At 40.9% G+C, this 24,849-nt stretch overlaps 1 protein-coding gene across 2 annotated transcripts in view; it reads right to left on the bottom strand.

The window, feature by feature from the left end:
* The window catches only part of dpf1 (double PHD fingers 1), a 73,885-nt gene extending 51,862 nt beyond the window's left edge, over positions 1 to 22,023 (bottom strand). The window contains exons 1-2 of one of the 2 annotated variants that reach the window (XM_072454791.1): positions 21,710 to 22,023; positions 1 to 5 (exon numbers count right to left, since the gene is read on the bottom strand). The exon at positions 1 to 5 is cut by the window's left edge and continues 25 nt beyond it. In XM_072454791.1, coding sequence (XP_072310892.1) covers positions 1 to 5; positions 21,710 to 21,819 — 115 coding nt within the window. In that variant the 5' untranslated portion in view covers positions 21,820 to 22,023. The remainder of the gene's footprint in view (positions 6 to 21,709) is intronic. The other variant, XM_072454781.1, reaches the window with a different exon arrangement.
* Positions 22,024 to 24,849: the final 2,826 nt, after the last annotated feature.

The raw sequence follows: 24,849 nt of genomic DNA, 5'->3' as shown, positions 1-24,849 counted from the left end.
ATTGCCTGTGGAGAGAGAGGGGGGGGGGAAACACAAACTAATAAGTGGTGAGTCACAGCTTAACCCCACCCAACGGTAGATCCACTGCATCCATGTGGCGCGAGAACATCAGGGGAAGAAGAGAGATGTCGAACTCAACAGCAGCAGCTCCAATTAGAAAAATCACTTGTGGTGGAGTGTGTCATTTCAATGTAGGCCAAAGTGTGTTATAATGATCCATGTGCAACTTTGACTGTTATATTTCATAAGCTTTTCTTGAAAGAGTGAGAGGAGTTGACCCGCAAAAATAGACATCTTTGTTTTGAAAAATGAAAAGAGTAGATTTGTTCACGAAGGGATGGAAGGATATTTTTTGTCCGATCAAAACTAGATTTGGCGTTTGAAAACACTGCTATAGTTTTGCATACAATGCCTGCAATGACGACTGACCTCTGAAACCTTGCAAGATTCAGCTGTATCTATGTGTTTATTTGGAAATATTTTAGAGGGGAGCCCTGTATTATAATCAATGACTTCCAAACAAATAAAGAAACAGTTAAAGGTTAAAAAAAACGACCTGCTTGTAAACACAAGTACCTTAATATTGCTAACAAATCTGAATCATCTGAATACAGTATTTATTTTTTTCACAACTTCAAATCGTCTCCCATTCAGTTGCTTCTATCTAAAATGTACATGTTAACATCAATGTCACACTGAGAAACAATGTTGTCACTTGCATTTGACATAGTTTAGCTGCATTTAGCGTAACGAAATATAGTTGAAAGAGAAATTAGTTGCTTCTGGAAACATCCTGTCTTTAATTACCAGACATTTTCCTCTAATTATGTAGCGACGGTTTAGCAGGCAAAATATCAGGAAGAAAGACCAACGCAGCCAGTTATAAAACCAAGTGAACTACTGAAGTACCTCGTCTCCTCAAAGGTTTACTCAAATTACAAGGGTATTCAAAAATGACTCCATTACACAATCATTTGTTGCATATTATATTATATTTCAGTGCTTCTTAAAATTTAGTGCAACCTATGAAAACATTTGGCCGTCCAAACACCAGAGCTAAACCTGGTCTATAAATTGACCTTTCCAGGACTAAACTGTGGCTAAATAGGTCTAAAAAATGACTAAGACGTGTTCTTAGTAGCGCTGCCTGAGGAATAATGCAAAGAGGAACATAAATGTAGACAAAAGTAGAAACTATAAATCAAGCAAATACTAGAACTGCAGAGTTACTTTCTTTCTTTCTTTCTCCAGAAAAGGTATTTTTGTAAAGTAGCCCATGTATACACAGAAAATGCATCCTAGAGAATGTAGACCAGTTCATATAAATAGTAATAAGGACAAAGACCAAACATGGCTTCTCCAGGAGGTGCTCAAAACCAGCAGCAACAGCACATTATGTATTTCAGGGGCACACTGGTCCGGAAAGCTCTACACGCTGCACGCACATTTTTAAGAGGAACATGAAGTGTGGGAGGGCTTCTTTGGGACCGCACTAGTGACCAAACCAAAACCAGCGAAAGGCTTGAGAGACTGGTAAAGAGAAAACACTCAAAATGTAAATAAGGTTGCCCCCAAACCTCCCCCCGTCTCCTCCACAGCCTTTTGGAGCGGCAGGAGAAATTCAGACCTCCTTGATAATACGTTGGCAGCTGTAGAAAATGGCTTCTTTCTGTTGGGGTGTGCGCCCAATCTCATTATAATGTGATAGGAGAGCCGCGTGACTGCTCGGCGGTTTGGAGGCTGGAGCAGGAGAGGAAAGGCAGCGAGGAGGCGACTCATGAGTGAGGAGAAAGTTAAAACATTGAGGAAAAGACCAGGGTGATTTGGAGAGGGAGAGAAAAAAAAAGCCTCTAGAATGATGGTAGCTGGACATAAATAAGAAGCATAAGGAAGATGGTGGTTTGCATTAAAGTCCTGCTGGGTGATATTGGTGGCAGATCAGCACCAAACCATGCATTTTTTTAACAAAATAAGCACAGAAAAAGGAACAAAAACAGGACACAGAGAGAACATAAAAAAGCCTTTTTTTCCAGTGCATATTCAGTGCATTTGGTCCAAAGTGTCTTAAATTTATCCAGTTCATGTACTACTATATATTATATTTCATGTTTTCCGCACATATATTTACGTTCTATGTTAGTAGGTTGAGAGGAAATAATGATGGTCAAGGTGAAATTGTTCATAGCCGAAGAGTTTTAATGCATTTTAGTACAAAAGACATCGGTATCAGTATTGGATTGATATTTGCCATGTATTAGTGGTTAGGGCTTTCTGTATGTGCATGTTCTCCCTGTGTCTGGAAAAGGGTAGTAAAAAATTAACACTACGTCGTCTTATTGTTTGGGTTGTTAAGGGTTAGAACTTGGGGACAAAGCTTTTTACCTGTTATACCTTATTATGATCGCTTTCAGAGTAGTATGTGTGCTATTACTTTTGACATTTGAAAAACTTTTCACAGAATTTGCAAAAGTATTAGTACTCCATTTAGCCTGTTTCAACTCCTTAACGCCTTAACCGATTTTAACAAGTTATACCTCATTACAATCGCTTTCACAGTAGTACGTGTGCTATTACTTTTGACATTTGAACAACTTGTACTTTTTGCAGAATTTTCAAAAGTATTAGTACTTTTTCCCCATTTAAATGAATTTGGGCATTGTGAGTCGTATTGTTATTCTTTAGAATTTTGTGACGGAGCCAGTCGAGCGAGCGAGAGAGAGAGAGAGAGAGAGAGAGAGAGAGAGAGAGAGAGAGAGAGAGAGAGAGAGAGAGAGAGAGAGAAAGGGGGGGAGAGGGGGAGGGAGGGAGAGGGGGGAGAGGGAGAGACGCAGACACTCGAGCAATGGCTTCAGCCATTGCAGATTTTCTAGTACGTACATTTTCTTTGCAGTAAAGGAGAAACTGTGTTGTTGTTTTTCTGTGATACAATACTATTTGAATTATAAAAGGTCAAGTAAGTAATTTCTGCAACTTTTTTTTCTTTCCTGTTTTAGAATGATCTAGAATCAATCACAAGTAGGACTGCATGATAATATGAGCAAGTATTTTGTGTGGAAAATGTGTCAAAACATGTGCTTATCATCATCATTGTGATATCGTTATTGGTATAGAGTATCATGTTTTTCCTCTAAAATCAAAATCAAGTTGAGAAAAATGTTTTCATCATGATTTGGAGGTCAACAGTGATCGCGCACCCTTTGTTTTTGGGGGATTCCAAAACAATTCAAAGTTTGAACGCTTGCTTGGTACTGTTATGTGGTAAGTAAAGCGCACAAGAGTATATTTCAATCTGTTTCTGGATCTTTATAAACAGCCAAGTCATTAGAATATTTGGTTTGTTAATATGTTTTTTGGGCGGAAAACAACCACATCATGAACTTCATTGACCATAGAGCTGCTGCTTAGCCTCCGTCAGGCCCTTAACCTGCTATTTGTACTATTTCTTAACCTCTATGGCAAAAATTAATGAGAAATGTACTTGGAACCAAAGCAAACTTCAAAGTAGACGGGTCGCTTTTCTCTAGTTATCTTTCTCTAATTGTCTAAAACAGAAAACCCTCCAGCTACAGCAGGTACTTCTGACCATTGCTCAAGACCTCAAGATGGCTCCCCTGATGCTGCACTGTGGCGTTCCCGGGCCAGCAGCACCGAAACACGGGTCAAAGGCAGAAGACACGTCTCGGGCACCACTGGCACTCGCGCCATGTGGATAATAGAGATCTTTGTCAGGAGGAAGGGCATCTGGTGCAACGCCATAGCTCAAATCATCATTATTCTCATCATCGGTCCTTGCCACTGTCTGCGACTCCAAACTGGGAGACTTTCGGTTCGTACGAAATATGTGATGACGCGTTGAACCGTGCAAAACAATATTTACAACAACCCAATTCCCAAACCAATAAACTTTACCAAACGTTTATGAAAATGAATCAGGCTCGAACTAGAGGCCGCTGGTTCTTTTACAAACTGCAATTCGATTAAATAGGAAAGTATAAGCCAGCCTTTGTTTACACTCAGTATAATTTAGCTGCAGAGATTGAAAAACAGCTTGGATTTTTGCCTGTGGTCGCTGTGGCTCTATTAGCTCATCTATAATGACATAAACAGACCGCAGACTGGCACCACGCGATTGTACGGCCGCAGTCGATGAAGGCCAAACCCACAGTGGTGTTAAAGTCGCAGCGCACGCACCAGGTTGAAGACGAGCGCTTTTGTTTTGGGATGAATTGATGGCAAAAAGCATTTACAGTATGGAGTGTTTCTGTTGTGTGACAGAAATAGGCAAAATGTGGGCTCCGTGTGAACAAGCTACAGTATAATCCGTGAACATTAGAGCTCAAATTTGAAGAAAACAACATTTTCTGACATGCATTGCGATTGCGTTTGGATTTGCGATTTTTGTCCATAGTTTTGTCAGTAGGAATCAGTGCAAGGACATTTTAAACATGTCCAAGAGGCTTAGCTTTAGAAGATTGGGCCACACTTTATAATAAATGCATTAATAATGAACAAATTGTTTATTGGGGATGATTCAGGCTTGGTAACTACTTAATTAATACCCTAACCTCTGTACTAAGTAGTAACTAAGCCTGAATCATTCTTAATAAACTATCTATAATGTTTTTTAAGGCTAAATAAGGTGTCGTTTTTTCAAAGTGGTTCCGAAGATCGACTTATGCTGCTAAATTAATACAAGAATTACATTAATTTTGTTTGGTTGTAAATTATGGTACTCCAGTATTTGCAGTATTTTCTAATTGCGACCACTCAAAGAGGGATTAATCCTGCAGCCCTAATGAACATGAATAATGAAGTACCAACTGCAAACATTGGCCACGGAAGAGCCGCTTTGACCACATCCCGTCATGAACTAAAGACGTTTCTATCCCTTGATCCGTGCAAATTCTCACCATTACATCCATGACAACATAGAAAATCCAAAATGAAAACATTACGGGATGAATAGTTTGGATAAATGGATCGATTTGGGCGCTTGGACCGTGGGCGAAAGTGCCATGAAAGCGGAGAAACTCAGATTTCTCAAGGGAAATATCGCGACACAATGAACTGGTGAAGAGGAGGAGATGGAGAGGAAGAGAGAGCCAACGGTTTCTGCTGCTGCGGTGGAGATCAGGTAAACGAGAGCAGAAGATGGAAGAGAGAGAGAGAGAGTGGGTGCATCGGTTTGATATTGTCCACTGAAGTTATGAAGCGGCATCGTGACCTGTACACAACAAACAGTGGTGTAATGTGAGTCATCCAACGAACAGGAAGTGTATTTTAACGTTTACATAATGTCACTCAAGTTCATAACACGCCCCTGTGCCTCCCCTCGTCCCGGTTTAGCCGTTATAGACTGATGGAGGCGGTCGACCCGGGTTTAGTGATGAACTGGCACCGCGCCCGCTCCGCTCGAAACGGGGGCTGACTACCAAAGTGTTCAGACCGACATGACAGAAATGACAATCACCAGCTCCACTCTGAAGGGCAGGACGTACACACACACACACACACAGGCACACACACGCGCACACACACGCTCGCAGTAATGCACACAAACACGTCAGAGTGTCTAAAGGCTGAAGCAAGGACGACTTAAGCAGTGCACAAGACGCGTTCAGGTGTGACACGGCAATGCAAATGGCCTGAGCAATTACACAAAAACTGCGATAATTAATAATAATTTGTACGTTTGCTTCTGAATGGAAATGAAAAAAGATGCCATGGGCTAGTTTGGTTTGACACGAAACGGACACGTGATGTTATGGCGTTGCTTGGTAGTCACATGGCTTTTAAGTGTTAAGTGACAAGTACACGTGTTATTTTTGACAAACAATAACGTCGGGCTGAGATCGATGCCAACTGTCTTCAACAACAACAACAACATCCATTTGACGTTAAAGCTACGTATCAAGGAAATTAAACACCAACAATGGGAACACTTGATGGATACCTGTGAAATGTACTTTTGGCTGCGGCGCAAAATAAAGCAATTTTAAGGAAACACATTTCGCTGACATTTTTGTTTTCGGTTCCTTTTTAGGGCAACTCTTTTCGCTCTCTGGTCTTAGTCTGTTCATCCACATATAGAAGGAGAAAAAAAGAAAGAAAAACATGTATTCTTATCGTGAATGGGCTCGCCACTCCACTGATCTGACCAGGGTAAGTTCTTCCTTTACACCGTTCACACCGTTTCACACTGAACACAACAACAACTACAACACAAAAAGTTGAACGTGTAATGTGCTGTTAAGGCTGTTAGTGGTGCCAAATGTTATAATGAAAAGCTTTGCGTTAAAGGAGCACCATTTCTGTTTGTCTATGCAAATTAGCCATGTGTCGTTGCCTTTATCCGCCTTTTAAACGCCCAACAATGTCTACTTCAACTGTAAATTACCACCATGTTCCCTGCAGTTCCGGCAAAGTGCACTGTACATGTTGTTTGCACGTTGACGATACATTTATTTTGGGTATTGTGTTGCTTTACAGTGTCTGGGGCATTGTTCCTTTCGTGTGTGTGTGTGTGTGTGTGTGTGTGCGCGCGCCGTGCAAACATCCGCGAGACAGGCCTCACCGTGGGCACTGGATAAACTGGCAGCACTGGGAGCGCCACATTTACACCACAGACGACCAGACGAGGCCCCCCGCCCTCTCCTCCTCCTCCTCCTCCTCCTCCTCCTCCTCCTCCCCCTCCCTCCTCCTACAGGACGTACCCCGGCACGCCATTGTCTACGGCTGTGGGTGATCCCTCAAGCTCTGCCCAGAACAAGTGGCCCACTCCAAATCGCTGCACCATTTCTCTATCTCTCTCTCTCTCTCTCCTATTTCCCTTTCTTTCTCTCCCTCACTCCCTCTCCACTCTTCCTTTATTTTCCCCCCCTCTCTCTTTATCCTCTCTCCCTTTCCTTTTCTCTCATGTTCACCTCTCCTCGTTGCTTTTTCTCTTCTCTCACCCTTTCTCTCTCTTTTCCCCTCTTTCTTCCCGCTCTCTCTGTATCCTCTTTCCCTTTCTTTCTCTCCCTCACTCCCTCTCGTTTTCTCCGCTCTTCCTTTATTTTTCAATCCTCTCTTTCTTTATCCTCTCCCCCTTTCGCCACTCTTCCCGCTAACAATTTGATTTGTCTCTTCTCTCACCCCTCTCCCCTTTTCTCCTCTTCATTGCTCATTCTCTTCACTCTCTTCCGGCCCTCTCTTTTCCTCCTCTCCTTTTTTCGATGTTTCTTTTTCTCCTTTCTTTCTTTCTTGGTGTCTCTCGTTTCCTCCTCTCTTCTTTGCTCTTTCCCTCCTCTCGCCCTTTCTCGCCGTCTCTTTTTATCTGCTCTTCTTTGCTCTTTCCCTCCTCTCTCTTTTTGCCAGCACTGTTCATGGCTATGGCACAATTAACCACACCAATTAGGCCCTTCTCCAGCTGAAATGGAAACAGAGGGCTCCCCCTAGAGGTCAAATGAGCTCATTGGCAAAGACAGATTGAACCACAATGACAGAAATTAATTCACAATTTGACAGCACGCCAGCTAAAACAATAGATGTGTCCAGTAATGGTGAATGAGGTAATTAAAGTTGAGGGAAATTAGGTAATGGGAGATTTTATAGCACACTTTAAGGGCCTTTATTACTCTGCTGAGAATATGCATTGGGAATTAATGGAGAAAAAGTTAAATTATAAAAGCACATACTGTAGTGGTAATATAGTGGAATATTTATCACACATTTTGTACTCGAGTACTTTATGTAACAGGAAAATATCTATCAAAGTCACAATTCAAACAAATAAAAACATAAATAAACAGTGTGCAACAATAATACTTAAATGTGATTGCATCTACAGCTTTTTTGTGTTTAATCTGGTTATAAAAGACAGGATATAAAAAGTGTACCTATCTCACTCCAATATTTTAATTTGAGACTCAATATGAGGTAAATAAATGTATGAAATGGGTATTTGTGTTTGAGTGTTGAAGGGACAAGACAAAGCAGAGTTCAAATGATTCGGTTAATAGTTACTTTGATAATTATTTTGATCTGTATTCTACATTATCATACACAATAGTAAGTGCAGGAAAGAATTGTAAGTTTGGCATAACTATAGAAAAAAATATATATATACATGAAGTTGCCTTAATTTGCAACAGCAATCAGCATCACAAGGTCATTATTTATGTTTATATGCCATTTTATTTCATAGATTTTCTACTGAAAATTGTATATGAACTTAAGCTTTTTACCATATCTCTCTTTTTGTTGTGTTAATGTTTTTTTAATTACTCTCATTGCTGGAACTGTGTAAATCCCTCATTCGTCCAGGAGTGGTTCACAGTATAATAAAAGGTTGCACAGATGAACCTTCTGAACCTTTTCTACTATTATAATGCAAAGTGCTCAAAACAATACCATCTCGTCTCGACCCTGCACGTCCAGTCGAGTCCATGAGTCCGTGCACATTTGCCTGTGGTCTTTTGTGCTTTGGCTGCGTACAGACAGACAGAAGTGATAGCATTGGGCCTGCACTGTACCAGGCTCCCCTCCCCCACGCAGCCCTGCCACGGCTGAACTCAACAGATTAAACTATGCAATATCACCCTTTACCAATTCAACCCCGCCACCCCTCCCCACCACAGCACAGCACAGCACCGCCGCTCCACCCGCAATTCAATTCTCTCCTCTCTCGCTTTGCCCTCACTCGCTCTCTGAAATAATTTGTCTTTTTTTTTTCCTCCTCTCCTTTTCCAATCTGTGCAGCAGTTGCATGTGCAGCACAATTTCCAGCTCTAGCCTCTGGTCTCGCGCGCTGCAGGTTGCATCTGAAAAAGCAAAGGGGAGAAAAACGCTTTCAAGTTTATATCTATGTCTGTGCTCATTATTTTCTAAATTCTCGATGGATTTACAAGCCGTCAACGTGCACTGCCATGATATGTTTGGACCCCCAACTGACAGTTATATTAGCAGTTTTGTCATCGATCATTTTTTTGATTAGTCAAATGAGACTTTTAATATAGATTTTCAACCAAATATAGGTTAAAACATGTTTAATGAAAGCTTCTAGATATAATATTTACAAATAAACTTATCTGTATAAAACTGATATTTTAAATGTTTTTGACATTCAATCAATGCCACAGTCTTTGTTAGAACAAGGTATTTCCCTATGTCTTTTAGAGTCTATAAAGTCCGGATAACAATTATTATTATCAAAATACAACTACTAAGTCACAATTAGTCAATTCATTGTTAATGTCTGAATTATATTGTGTGTTTATTTTTATTTTTCAGCCATGTACATCTATAAAAGCCAGTGTTCTTCTTATATCCGTCTGAATAAGTGCAGCTGGTTTATTCTGATGTTAAATGTTAGGAAAATTGCTGTTTTAATTTTATTGGAAAGCACTTTGTCGCCTTGAGTGTTGTAAAGGGCTCTATAAATAAAGATTGATTGATTAATTAATTGAATTGCATATGTATATTCTACTACATAATGGTATTCTGGTCTGAATACCTCACTGTAACAGAAGGTATTGAGGAATATACTGCCCTGTCCAATCCATTGAGGTCAGCATCTTTTAACCAAATGGTGCAATAAAACAGCCAAACTAATCCCAAAGATTGAACTGCACTGTGCCTTGATTAATGCATGTCCCAATACTGTCTGGTGCATAGCATTACTCATAGACCACGTAAATAGTGCAGCCACTGTTGAGTCAAATAAGGCATAAACTATAGACTGTAGGAGAATGTGTATGTGAGCCCAAATAGGGACAGGAATTCTCAATATCTCAAATCTCAAGCATGGATAGAGTCACCAAGAACTAATACTAATACCTCCTGTTTCCTATTCACAGCAGCCTGAATTCAGAGCGATTTAAAACTTTTTGTTGTGTTCTTCATGTAATGTTTTCACATATAAATAGGGCATTTAATGTTTAAAAATAGCCATAATTAGTACATAAGATACAAAATGCTGAAAAAAGTGGTTAAAGGTTTAAATGTTTAACTTCATTTTGGATGTTTTATTTAGTATTTGAGTATTTGGTTTGCCCCAGTGGCAGTTAAATGCATTTTGAGTGCCCCATTTTAATATATATATGCGGTATGTGCAGATTTGGCCTATAATGTTTCAGGATAAATATTGAAAAACATAAAATGAAGCCCTGCCTTCGAACAATATCAACACTTGTAGAATAACTTGCTTCTGGACCGTCACAATTCAAGAAACGTCACAAGCTAAAACACTCAAACGTAACAAAATATATAGGTAAAAACCATATCAAATCATTTTTTTCGAGCAACTGCCGTGATCGCTTGGTAAGATAATGTACGCACCTAGCATTAAAGGCAAACCCACACAGGAAAAGCTCTCGTTCAGTGACAGACAGATGGACAGGAGTGAGCGTGGAGTCTGACACTGGAGCAGCTGGGACCCGTCAGTTTGTCCATTCACTGTCACCACATGTACAGTAACAGTCAAGAGTTTATACTGCACTGAAGGCTAATGCACGCACTCGAACAGGAGAGATCTGACAGAAACAAGACGCTCCGGGAGGACCAAAGTCACGTGTAGTGTCTGCGTGACCGGGCTCAGGTTCAACATAATTACTGTATGTATAGCCAGTATTTGTATTTGTATGTTTTTTTCATGAGTCATTCAAAAGAGTTGCTTTGAGCTAACTAAAAGCATCTTCTCATGAGAGTGGTCACAATACAAACATTTTAAACTCGACTTTGACAGAAATAGGCTCGATACCGATTTCGATATCATAATCATGAACAATAGGCCAAAACACAAAGAATAGTACTTTTTCTGTTACACTGTGGTCTTGTAGTAGTTCTGAAAAAGCTCAAACTTGTTCAAAACCTGTTCAAAAAGGTCACATTTTGTCCTGTATAAGTGATTGTCTTTAGCATCAATGATTTCCCAAATTATTCAGTTTTAATTCTAGATCATTTGAAACAATTTTAGATATTTTTGTCAATGAGTGACGAGAGTCCACTGTGATTGCTTAAATTCATCTGTCACTCATTCCGACGCTGACCAGTAGTAGAAATGGGTGAAAGTATGGCCAGTGTGAGAGACTAAAGCGACAAACACAAATAACTAAATCCAACCGTTCCCCGAGGCTGGCAAACAGACGTTTTAACTTTATTTGAATCTGCACATTTGCCAGAGTGTGCACTATTCACAGGGAAACACCGGGAAACACTGGAGAAACTGCAGTTGCCAAGTGGCCCATCATCATCATGTGTTTTATGACTGTCCTATCGTTCTTTGACATTGCTATTCCACTTGACTTCAGAACTGCACGTGGGCCTCAGAGATCCTGCCATGGACACGGTGAATGGATACTTTTGGAGCATACTTTTGTGCTGCAGGAAAGAAGGCTATTACAAAAAGATGGATGACGCAAACTGCACCAGAAATCAAGGACTGGACCCAAATTATAACACGTTCGAAAGTAGGTTAAGATTTCATTCTGACTTTATTTTAAAATGGACCTTTTCAACTGATTGGATGGGATTTTTTTCATTTATTTTTATTTCATTTAACGTTCGTTTGGTTTGCTTTCTGTGTCATGTTCCATGTTCTGTGTTTTATATGTTTATATTTTTAAAATATGAAAAGAAAAAATAACACATTTATACTAATCTGAACAATATAAACTATAGTAATCTCCGTCTCGCTGCTATTATAAGCATGTACATGGATTACAGGCAGTGCAAAGGCCCTTTTCTAAGAATGTGCATTATGTGCAGTAGAAATGCTCTTATCTAAGCATGGTACGGGTAAATAATAGAAAAATGTAGCCGGGCTTGTGTCCGTCTGCCATGTGCTAAAGAGGAAATGGAATCACTGGATTAGATCAATAACAATCTAAATGTGTTGTTGGGAAAATGCCCTTAGTTGGAACTCACTGATGGAAATTTGCATTGGTTAATTTATTCGGTTTCCCTTGAGGAGCAGGTAGCAGCCTTTCAGCTTGGGAGAAGCAGACCGGCGCATTGAGAAGGCCATTTTGGACATTTTAAACAATAGCTATGATGAGACTTAAATGTACACAAAAAACAACATAAGATATATATTTTGATTTAAAACAGGAAGCTGAAACCCAAGAAACCTGTTCGTGTCTTGTAAAGAAAGACTGCAAGTTGTTATAATACGTGCAACTTGCTAAACTTGCTACTTTGAGAAGAGCAATATACCGATATGAATATACCATTGTGAATGTTGTTTTGAAGAGTTGCAAAATTAGAATATCGAGTATACTGTTTATAGTCAATCATGCTACAAAAATAGCTGAGTACAAATAAAAATGGAACAAGCGATGTTGTAAACTTTCAAACACACGTATATTGTGATATTTCTGCCCTTTGTGATGACTTTTGAAGACATTTAACATTTGTCTGATAATCAAACCACAACTAATACAGTTAAAGACATTTTTTAACACATTTCTCTTGAATTGTTGTCTGAACATCGCTATCAGGACACCCAAGTTTGTCTGTTTTTTCCCATTAAGCACCATGAGTCTGCACTAAACAACTCTATCTGTCTATTAAATAAACACAATCGCTTTCTGCTTCCATCCTGCTGTTACTGTAAGTTATATATAAACCTGAGTCGCTCATGGAAATTAATTTAGTTGATGTTCAGACAGCCTGACGATCAAAGCATTTCAATCTCAACGGGTCAAACTCAAGCAAAAGCCGAATACAAGCTTATCAAGCGCGATAAGACCAAAACGACCTGATTTCACGCCAGCGTTGGTCGGGAAAAACTTGGCCGAATCGCTTGTCCCCTCTGCGACCGCATGCATGGCTGCTCTCCCTGTATTTCACGCCATCGCATCCGTGGCCCCCCCATAGTCATCGGCGGTGTTTTTTGCCTGCGCACATGGCTCGCCTGTGTGGGTGTACAGGGCCCGTAGCTGCAGCGGCGAACAGCCAGGGCACTACATCAGGCTAAAGCCAATCTGCTCCAACCCAACAGCTCCTTCAGGTGAGATTTATCACCGCTGCACTTGGCCTCTTATTACGGCGATGGATTCTCGGTATCTGGGGGTGTGCACGTGAAGAAGGGGTGTGCACGGGTAGGAGTGTGCGTGCATGTGTGGCGTGTGTATGTGTGTGTGTGTGTGTGTGTGTTTTCTTTAGCCCCCACATCCCCCCGCTTTTCAGTCTGCATCCTTATTAAAGTGCTGCTGCAGAGGCAAGGAAGGAGCAGACGTTGGTTTTCTTCTAGACTCCACCCTCAAAGCTCAAAGGCGAATTGTATGATCAGGGCCGGATATTAGGAGAGGAAAGCCACGATCCAAAAATCAGCGCCGTACTTTCTAATTGCTGGGATTTCAATGATGGGCCATGAACAAAATGTGCTTTTCGGGGACGAATGGGCCATGTTGTCTGGTGATTGAAAAACGGAAATTAGGACTGCAACTAATGATTATTTCAGTAGTCGACTAGTCAGTGATGGGTTTTTTGATTCGTCAACTAGTCAAAACATTATTTCCATTGCAAATTGGAACTTTTTGAATACATTATCAACCAAATAAAGGTTTAAATCTGGTAACTAAAGACTTCTAGATAGAAATATGTATGAGTTATAAGTGTATTATTGATGAAAACCATCTTTTGACATTTAAATTTAATAATTGCACTAGTGTTTTTGTATCTGTTTAAGAATTTGTATAGTCCAGATAATGATGTATTCAAGAAATATATATATAGTCATGATTGTTGGAGCCCTAATACAAAATATTCAGATAAATTCTGGAATTTACCTTGAAATAGCCAAAATAATGAGCATCCATCATTCATACATTTAATTGTAGACCTGCCTTTTTAATCCAAACTTCACTTGCTTTCAGTCATTTAGCATATCCAGAAATGGGGATACGTGTTGAGCATTGCTGATATGTTTGATAGTCAATAATAATCTTGATTTTCTTCTGTATCTTTCAAAAATAAATACAAAGCTACAAACATGCAGTGGACAATTGCATTTATAAATTCATAGTTTCTAACAATGTTAAAGCATCAAAGAGCTCCTGACATTCCAGTATTTACATCCGCACCACTCCACACAAGGCAAGACCCCCTCTGAAGCTGTAGGTCAGGTCAAACAGCCAATGAATTAATAATTTGATCAACTTTTATTCCTCTTGGTTCAGCAGCAGACTGTGCTCTGTCACACATAGTATCACAGCAACATCTGAATTTCTTGTCTGTTCTTCTCACTCTTTTGTCTTAAATTTTGAACGTTATTTCAGATTTCAGACCAAATATATCCAACCAAATTTAAAGTAAAACTGCAGGGGAAATGCACAGCGAGTCCTATGAATATGACTAATCTGTTTATGTCTGTATAGAATGATAAACATGCCGGTACCAATACAATTTAACGGTAGCATCATTTAAATTTGTATATCACGAAAGAATAGCGTCCCATACATCTGTTGACACACAAAGTGACAGACATTCCAACAGCTGTATTTCATTGCTGGCATGTAACACAATTAAAATGACATTGAGCTCAATTTTCAACTCAAATCCATCAACTTTACAAAGACGAAGCTTGGTTTGAATCACAAGGTTAGGTCTGACTGACAGTGGATAAGGTAGCACTGGAGAAATAGGTCATACAGCTAAAAATACTTATGTATGCCTCTCTCTGATGCTCTTTCTCTCCATCCTCTTCTTCTAAAACTACAAAGTCCCAATATAGAGATCATGAAAGGCATATCTTAAAAACCTTAAAAACGCCAGACCTCTTGCTTATTCTTGGCTGCAACAACAACAGTGCCATCGCAGCAAATGAGGAAGTATAGGCGAGAGGAGAGATAGAAATTGTCTTGGTGTGGGCCCAGATTTAGGCTTCAGTGTTTGCACACACAGACGGTTATTACGTGAGCTCATTTAGCTCAGCGCAGTCAGGCAGGGCAGAAAGAATAATATAGACTCTGTACGGCATCTGCAGCCAGGCTATTGTCTGGAATAGACACCAACGCAAATCGCAAAGAAATACTGGGATAAAATATGAAAGAATAGTTTGTGTATGTGATTATCTTCTTGCTTTGGCAAAAATAGATTTTTTTTTTGTTTTCAGACTTGAAGATTTTTCCCCAGCAGACACATCTCTCACTGTTTATGTGCATGGGACTGTTAGAAACCTTTTGATTGTAAATGTTGCCTCAGAGAAATGACTATTCTCTAAAAGTGTTCTTGAAAGATATGTGTTTTTAACCCAAGTGGTTATAAAGCTCCTCATAGATATCATAGATATATGGTATATTCTCACAGATCTGGAGATGGATTCCCAGGCTTTTATACAGCACAGCCCATTGCCCGTGACAGGATGCCTGGGTGACATGAGGGATGGGTCAAATGCAGAGGAACCTATTTGAAAGTATTAATAGTTTATGTTTATTAAGATTATTCATTGAATCACTGCTTTGTTGTCACTAATGAATGGAAATGTCTTGTTTAGAGATTACGTGCTACTTTCAGACAATGCCATGATGCTACATCTTGGTAAACTGAATGAAGACAAAGACCTTAATGCCCTCTCTGAAAAGGCCTTGAGGTGTGTGACTTCAAATCGCTCGCAGCAATTTACTGTATGTCCTTCCCCAGTCTCATCCCCACTGTCCTGTCAAATAAAGCCGATGGGCCAAAAAAGCCTTAATAAAAGAAAAAGCCCACAGATTTAGGCACTGACTTTTGGATCAACAAGAGACCATGGAGATATACATCCATTAAAAACACACAAAAATCTGAATTGGAAATGTTTTTAGATTCCCTTTTAAATTGCGGCCAAAAGTCTGTCATCAATAAGCTTTCTGACTCGAGAGGTTTCAAATCAACAGTAAATCCACTGAAGGAACTTTTGTGAAAGGGACATCCAATTAGGTTTACAGGGATTGGACCAAACGCACCGTGGATGTCTGCAAGTGCTTCCTGCTGAATATTAAACCAGTGGCCTGCCTTGATTCTTGATGTAAAGACGAAGAAATGGCCAGTGTTAGAACGGTGGGGGTTGGGGGCTACTAATGGTTTTGGGGCTAAAAAACAGAGGAAACAGAGAAGAGACTCAAGTGATGGATGAAGGAAGAGATGGAGAGAGGGGGAGAGAGAGAGAGAGAGATACAGAGACAGAGAGACAGAGACATGGAGAGAGAGAGAGAGAGAGAGAGAGAGAGAGAGAGAGAGAGAGAGAGAGAAAGAGAGAGAGAGAGAGAGAGAGAGACATAGAGATAGAGAGGGAGATAGAGAGAGAAACAGATATAGAGAGACAGAGAGAGAGACAGACATAGAGAGAGAGACAGAGGGACAAAGACAGACATAGAGAGAGAGAGAGAGAGAGAGACAGACAGACAGACAGACATAGAGAGAGACACAGAGAGACAGACAGACATAGAGAGAGAGACAGAGAGACAGAGACATAGAGAGAGACGGAGAGAGAGACGGAGAGAGAGAGACATAGAGAGAGAGAGACAGAAATAGAGAGAAGGAGAGAGACAGACAGACATAGAGAGAGAGACAGAGAGACAGAGACAGACATAGAGAGAGATGGAGAGAGAGACATAGAGAGAGAGAGACAGACATAGAGAGAGACATAGAGAGACAGACAGACATAGAGAGAGAGAGACAGAGAGACAGAGACAGATAGATAGAGAGAGAGAGAGAGAGAGACATAGAGAGAGGGGGAGAGACAGGGAGAGAGAGAGGGAGAGAGAGAGAGAAACAGACATAGAGAGACAGAGAGAGAGACAGACATAGAGAGAGAGACAGAGAGACAAAGACAGACATAGAGAGAGAGAGAGACATACAGACATAGAGAGAGACACAGAGAGACAGACAGACATAGAGAGACAGAGAGACAGAGACATAGAGAGAGACGGAGAGAGAGACGGAGAGAGAGAGACATAGAGAGACAGAGACAGAAATAGAGAGAAGGAGAGAGACAGACAGACATAGAGAGAGAGACAGAGAGACAGAGACAGACATAGAGAGAGATGGAGAGAGAGACATAGAGAGAGAGAGACAGACATAGAGAGAGACATAGAGAGACAGACAGACATAGAGAGAGAGAGACAGAGACAGACATAGAGAGAGAGAGAGAGAGAGAGAGAGAGAGAGAGACAGAGAGATGGAGACAGACATAGAGAGAGAGCGAGACATAGACAGAGAGACATAGACATAGAAAGAGAGACAGAGAGAGAGGGGGAGAGACAGAGAGAGAGGCGGCGAGACAGAGAGAGGGAGACAGACATAGAGAGAGAGAGAGAGAGAGAGAGAGAGAGAGAGAGAGAGAGAGAGAGAGAGACATAGAGAGAGAGAGAGAGAGAGAGAGACATAGAGAGAGGGGGAGAGACATAGGGAGAGGGGGAGAGACAGAGAGAGAGGGGGAGAGACAGAGAGAGGGGGAGAGATAGAGAGAGACAGAGAGAGGGGGAGAGATAGAGAGAGAGGGAGAGACAGAGAGAGAGGGAGAGACAGAGAGAGAGAGGGGGAGAGACAGAGAGAGAGAGGGGGAGAGACAGAGAGAGAGGGAGAGACAGAGAGAGAGGGAGAGACAGAGAGAGAGAGGGGGAGAGACAGAGAGAGACAGAGTGAGACAGAGAGAGACAGAGTGAGACAGAGTGAGACAGAGAGAGACAGAGAGAGGGGGAGAGATAGAGAGAGAGGGAGAGACAGAGAGAGAGGGAGAGACAGAGAGAGAGAGGGGGAGAGACAGAGAGAGAGAGGGGGAGAGACAGAGAGAGACAGAGTGAGACAGAGAGAGACAGAGTGAGACAGAGAGAGACAGAGAGAGACAGAGAGAGACAGAGTGAGACAGAGAGAGACAGAGAGAGAAAGAGAGAGACAGAGAGAGGGGGAGAGACAGAGAGAGGGGGAGAGACAGAGAGAGAGAGGGGGAGAGACAGAGAGAGGGGGAGAGACAGAGACAGAGAGAGAGAGAGGGGCGATGGCAGGACAGGGGAGGAATACAAGGCAGATGCAGAAATTAAACAAGAGTCTAATCCAGCACAAAGGCTTCTGCTGCTGTGGAAATGCTGAAAATCACAAAGAGGTAATTTTACAATAAAAACAACCTGTCGTTTTGATTTCTGTATTTATTTGTTTTGTTTTAATAATCAGAGATCGACTGAACAAGAAATTATTTAGTCATTATCATACTAGTTTGTAGCTTAATTAGCAGGGGCGTCCAAACTTTTCTCATCGAAGGCTGCGTTTTGAAACATAAACGGAGAACAATGAACCGTGAAAGGCACCACACCAGCGTTTGGAACTTTAATGTTAGGTCTGTATCATGATGGTCATTTGGGCCAGTTTAGCAGGAAGCTGAGTGTCTTATTTGGCCATAGTTTGGACACCTCTGGTTTCTGGTTTGCAACTTCGATTGAGTCACGTCCAACATGGGCTCAATCTGGTTTTAATTTTCTATTCTTCTTTTTCTGTGGAATCATGCAGGTAATTTTCCACTTACAGAAAGCTACTTAAACTGTTGCTTTACGTGTAAAAGGTTGTTGTTGTTTTTTAAATGTATTGAAGGATATTTCTTTTCAGTATTCAACAACCTTTGTGATGCAGCAGATTTAATGTAAATAGATTGTAATTACTTGTTACTAAGCCATGTTAGGTTTATTTAAAGCCAGCATGTGTCCAGCTCACAGCCAGAGCCTTATTAGAGCAAACAGTGAGGCTATAGTTTCTTGTTATTCACTCGTTTCATTGAGTCGGCATCTCATTTGTATTAAGTTGTAATGGCAATCGTGTTTTTGTGCTAATTATCAAGGCTATGTCGAAGCACAGCAGGGAAACATACACTTACAACTACATGACTTAACAATAGCCCCTGAGACATGTACAAGATGTTTATTCACATCGACAGAGTGGTTAGCGCTCATATATTCGTTTTGTTACTTTTTGCCGCCTGCAAATTAAATAGACCTCCTACCATGAAATCATGTTTGTGAGTTCACCTTGAGCTAAGTGAAAATGTAATTGTTTTTTTCATAATGCTGAAATGGAAATTAAGAATGTATAATTTAAAACTCAATTTCTCTTTTCACCCTTAAAGTTAAAAACAAATTAGTAGCACAGCAGCTTAACCTTATACCCCAGCTCTTAAAATCCTCTGTATGCCAAAATAGCAGAGGGAAAATGAGTGAACAAGACCTTCAGAAAGTACACTCTCACTAATTAACTGCATTTTGGGGCGACTTCACACTGTTTCTGTAATCGTGCATCTCTGGTACAGAATAGTCAATGCAAATCAGTCAATTTAAACTCCCCCGGTGCAGCTGAGGGCCACGAGGAGCAGGACGGGGGGTCGTGTTTGGCATTGCTCACATGTGTGGGGCTAACGGTTAGACTTAGGTACAATATGTTTAGTTATCTTGGTTTTTGACTGCATTATTTTCATTCTTCTGCTGTTCTTATAGGGAACAGGAACACTGACATGATGTGAAATACAGGTTCTCTTTATTATCTTAAATCCAGACCTTATACATTTGGTGTCTTGAGAAAAATGGCATTTATGTAAAAGGACATGCAACATTTATGAATACTGTAATTCCATATATATACTTAACAATTTTGAAATTATTTTGAACTAAAGAACTACAAAAGGTTGATTTCCTGCACAATATGACATGGCGAGCAGTCCGAACAGCCTCTCGTCTGTTCCTGTTGTTGGCTGTTCACTGTTTTAGCTGTCACCACATGAATAACCTGCCTCCATCTTCTCCTAATTCTATCTGCATCTTCTTTTCTCACACCAAACTTCGTGTCCTGCTTTCATAAATCTTCTCCTGAACGAGCAAGGCTACGTTCGACATCCTTTTACTGGTCCTCACTCCACCTCCTCCTGCACGTGTTTGTACATGTTTGACCAAAACAACCAACACAAACTCTGATGCTTTTCCTTCATCCAAAATCTGCAGTGGATTGAAGGATATTGTCCAAAAACGAAACTTGATCACAAAAAAAGAGAGCAATAAACATTCACACAACAGCACTGACCACATTGTCAGTAATACAAATAATTTAGGGTTTAATGGAAATGTCTTTTCTAGGCACTATTGAAGTCACATGAGCTTATTTCGATGTTGTTTTTTGGTCCAATTTAGTGATAATTTATTGATTCCTAAATGGAATGAATCTCAGGATTTTGCTTATTGAGCATGTTTTAGCTTGATGAAATACCAAAATAAAGGCTACCATTGCTCAGTTATTGTTGGGTTGCATAGGCCAGTGGGTCTCAAGAACCTCCTCAGCTTTTTCTCACTACCCCATAAAGTTCAGATAAGCTACTAGGCAAATACAACTGATTACTACATTGTCATTTATTACTAGTATACGTTCAGTTTCAACAATATCGACATCCAAACTCATTCCAATATTTACATTTTGTCCGATATCCCTGGTTTGGGAAACACTGACCAAAACTGTGTGGTGGCACCCCTGACAGTTCATCTTTACACTTTTAATAAATCTGTATTATCCCCTAAAAATAGAGTTGTGGCTTCCCAAATACCATCACAGCCAGTGGGAGCAGCAGAGCACAGTTGGCAAATCAGCCTCGCAATTCATTCCGGTCTTTTCCGTCAAGAGCACTTCACGGATTGCACGAAATGTCGCCTTCCTCTGCTTCACACAATGACTGACAATCAGACAGACAGACAGACAGACAGACAGACAGACAGACAGCAGGTTGCTTGGCACTGGCAGACACGCGCAACCTGCCCATATAAAGCCTCTCAGGTAACACCACCACACCATCCTCTGCGCGCATCACATCCCTTCAGCTGATCCGCGACTTTCTTTGTTGCAAAAAGCCCCAAAACGCACCTGCACATCTCATTTCCCCTTCTCCAATTGTCTCCTTTTTGCGATTCCTGCCTGTTGTAATCTTTGCACTCGCTGACAGACGCACAACACATCAGCACCTTCCCAGACAGACACCAGGCAACATGCGTCTGTAATGCATTTGTCCACTATTTACCACAAAGACCACTCCACACACACACACACACACACACAAAAAGAAAAACGCACAAAGAGAGTCATAATACTGTCAACTTCAGTGGAAACACGCATCACACTAGACGAGAAGACGCGTCTCCTCGTATGCGCTTTAGTTTTGCATGAGACAGTCGAATCATTTCATTCTATGGCCACGATACGCACAAGGGATGGATCAAGTTGGAGTTGAGGATGACGGATAACGGTACAGAATCATCTATGCACTTGGCCGGTCCGTCCACGCGCGCGTGCATAAGCCCTCGTTTTGCCGGGGCAGCTTTGCGTCCCTCCGGTTTGGCTTTGGCCGTGATCTTGGCTTCCCACTCTCGCCAGGGACACACCGGGTCACCCAAAGCTACCTCCGGCATTCCTCCATACAGCCTTTCCTCCACACATCCACACATCCACACTGCTGCTGCTGCTGCCGCTGCTGCTGCTGGAGCCAACCCGGGAAATCATGCGCAAAACATAACGGCTTTTTCGCTCCATGCCTCAAAAATCTGCGCAACTTTTCCTCCTCAATGAACAGTGCGTTTTCTACATGTCTGCTATTGATTCCGTGCAAAGGTAGGCTACAGTCACGCATGTTTTTTTTTTTTTATTTAGGCATCTGTCCTCGTAATAGTAACAGTGACAAGCGTGCAGGGATGGGAAAATATTCAAGGCGTGCAAATAGAAAGAGCCTACTTACGATTTGAGTGGGTTCTGTACCGCTGTGGCCATTTTGATATAGAATGATAGAATGCAACACCGCAGAGCCCGGTATTGTACATGTAATGTAGCTGCTATTTCTAATTTCATTCATTCTCTGGGGCTGCGGCGGAGGCGAGCGGCCAATGGGAGGCGGGAGCGCTCCGTGACAGCTTTGGGGAAGTGTAGTTTTTGCGCACGTCAGCGCGAGATGCTCCGGCTGCGGGACGTACTACAAATACCAGGGCGGATAGCGGTGAGCGTGGAGCAACAGTCCCGCCTCGGACTCGTGCAAGGGGCCAACGCAAGAGTCCTCCCTCCTCCGTCCAAATATAAAAGAAGAAGCGTCCACAGTTATGCCAAGCCCGGGTTGTGATGTCTGAGCGAGTGAGAGGCCGGGCAGAGAGAGCTTTGGTGCCCGGGCCAAGGTGCGTGCATGGGGCCAAAATGTGAGTGAGGCCAGATGAAAGATATGAATATGCAAAATAAAACATTCCACAGCAGAAATGCATTGATTCATGTGTGAGAATGTGTTCAAATAATTCCACAACTACCACTAATGATATGCAATGTGATGATTATACAGTGTTTAAAAACACGGGGGCCCAAGGCAAGAGATGGTATTTTATTACATCTATTATAATTTATCAGAATACATTTTAAAAGAAACGTTGCATAATTGTATTTGTTTCACAGGCTTTTCCTATTAGGACATGAGGATGAGAGAAGGAAAGACATTCAGCAAATTGTCAGAACTGAAACTTACACGGTGGCTGAGGTGGCTGACTGCACATGCGCTTTCCACTCAGCCACCAAGCAGCGCTTAAAGCAGTTTTTATTTTTATTTCTAAAGGATTTTTTGGCCCGTAGGCTTTATTAGACTGGACAGCTGAGAGTGAAATTAGAGGATGAGAAGAAGGGAGGACATGCAGCAAATTGTCGGAGCGGAGATTTAAACTCACAACACTGTGGCTGGCTGCACGTAGAGCCTGGCATGTGTGCCACTGACTTACCACTCGGCCATTGGGCAGCACATGTAAATATTTTCAAGCCTATTAGTGTAAATAATATTTGTGGGGCCCTTTTCAGCCTGGGGCCCAATGCAATTAAATTAAATTATATTAAATCTATTTTGTAACGCCCAAAATCACAACAGCGGTTGTCTCGGAGGGCGACAGTGCAATTGCCTGGTTTGTCCACTCTTTTGTGCCGGCTCTGACATTTGCAAAAGGTAAAGAGTTACATTATACTATAGTGCTCAAACTATTGTTAATCATTAAATTAATATGAAAAATACGCCTGAACAGGCAGATTGAAGCCTGGTGCAATAAAAGTTTTATATTTTATATATCAATATTCATAATCTCTCATCATTCTATCGTGCCACAAATGTAAAGTAACCTTAAATGTAATCGTATAGTAGATTTAAATTGCTTTTCTTTAATACATGCCCTTTTTGATTTTATACATGTTGTTTTATCATTGTTCATTGTTTTATGTTGCACCAAATCACCAAAGCAAGTTCCTATGTTTGTGAATTCAGTTCATTGGCAATGGCAATAAACCTTTTCTGATTATACTGATCTGATTAAATGTCTCATCTATATTCAAAACTGCTTTCAACCTGAATGAATGTTGAAATCCAATAAGTGGAAAAGGAATGTTCAGAAGTTTCTCCTTAAGTAACTTTGTCTTTGTCCTTGAACTCCGCAGTGAGGTGAGGTCACATACTTACATTAGCCACACTGGCATGTTCCTCTGATCTATCTTACGTGGATCTGTTCAGAGCACTGTTAATTATTCATTAATCGAATGATGGGTATAATTGATTCGTTCAGACATTTGTCTCTCGCAGTGTTCGGGACCCTCTCCAAACCCTACACCCTCCAGACTTCACTTCATCTTCCCTAAGTCCACCCCATCTGCTGTGCCTGGGATCTGAGACTGGAGAAATGAACTGCATGTGAGCAACAGTGCTTATCAGCCATAAAAAGTACTGAACTTTCCATTTATTTTGCAATCAGTTTTTAACATCTTATCTGTATTATTGTAGCAACTTTTCTTACACTTTACAGTACAGTAATAATTTAATCCTCAGCCGCACAGTAGTAAAAGACTTATGCGTGACACATTCACACTTACACATTCAGAAAGGCAAGATTGGTGACAAGATATCACAACATTCCCACAACTCTAGATCTGTTTGAATAACCCGCATTTAACAACTTCTTTAACTGATTTTTGTGAAACAAATGGCTTTTGGTCCTGGCTAAAGCAGTGTTGTTTTTAATGCCATATGCGCAAACAGACACCACTGAAACCACTGGTATTTAAACAACTTCTTAACGCATGAGCTTAAACAATAACCAAATCATCCTGATCCCGTTTCATCAAAAGTATCACAATAATATTGTTTAGCATAAAGGGAACAACATAGATCATGATTCTTTGGTCCATTATATTTTGGTCTTTTTTCTGAGCACTGCGGCACGTTTTATTGTTCATTTTATTTATGTATGGCAACTCGAACAAAGAATAAGTATAAGTTCTACAATTCTGTATAATTCTCGACAATATCGCAGAAAATATTATAGCCTACAGTGTAATGAACATTGTGATAATACCGTATCGTACCGTATCCGTATCCATAAGGGTTCTTTTTTTTAAACAGCGGGTAGGTGCTTTCTCTAACTGTGCTATTTTTTGGTCTTTTGTGGTGCACGGCAGGAAGGGATTGTCTGTCTAACATTTGACAGACGCTTGAGTAAGTAATGAGGCCTGCCCTGTGTAAGATGAATCAAAGTATCCTATAGTGAGTTCCTCTCTGTGACATGCAGCAGCCGTGGCGCCACTCTGAAGCCATTCTGTGACATGTGATATTTATAGATCTGCGCTAACAAATATTTAATGAACATTAGCAAGGAGCTCTAACATGACAGCCTTTCTGCAATAATGGGGGGAAATACAGTGCGGCGACATGACAGTTTTTAGATTTTTGTGTAAAAGACAGGTTTTTATGTTTTGCAAATTAGTACTGGAAAAGCACCTGTGGTAAATATAATAAATAATAAATATAATCAGTCAAGGAAGAAAAGTCGGGAAGAAAAGTAAAAAAAAAAAATACCTCCATCTCTGTCATTG

Source organism: Eucyclogobius newberryi, unplaced genomic scaffold (assembly GCF_026437365.1).
Source record: "Eucyclogobius newberryi isolate DKJ021-1_F unplaced genomic scaffold, fEucNew1.0.hap1 SCAF_10, whole genome shotgun sequence".
NCBI lineage: Eukaryota > Metazoa > Chordata > Actinopteri > Gobiiformes > Gobiidae > Eucyclogobius > Eucyclogobius newberryi.
The sequence above is the reverse complement of the archived record's forward strand: the minus strand, read 5'-3'. Positions and strand labels throughout refer to the sequence as shown.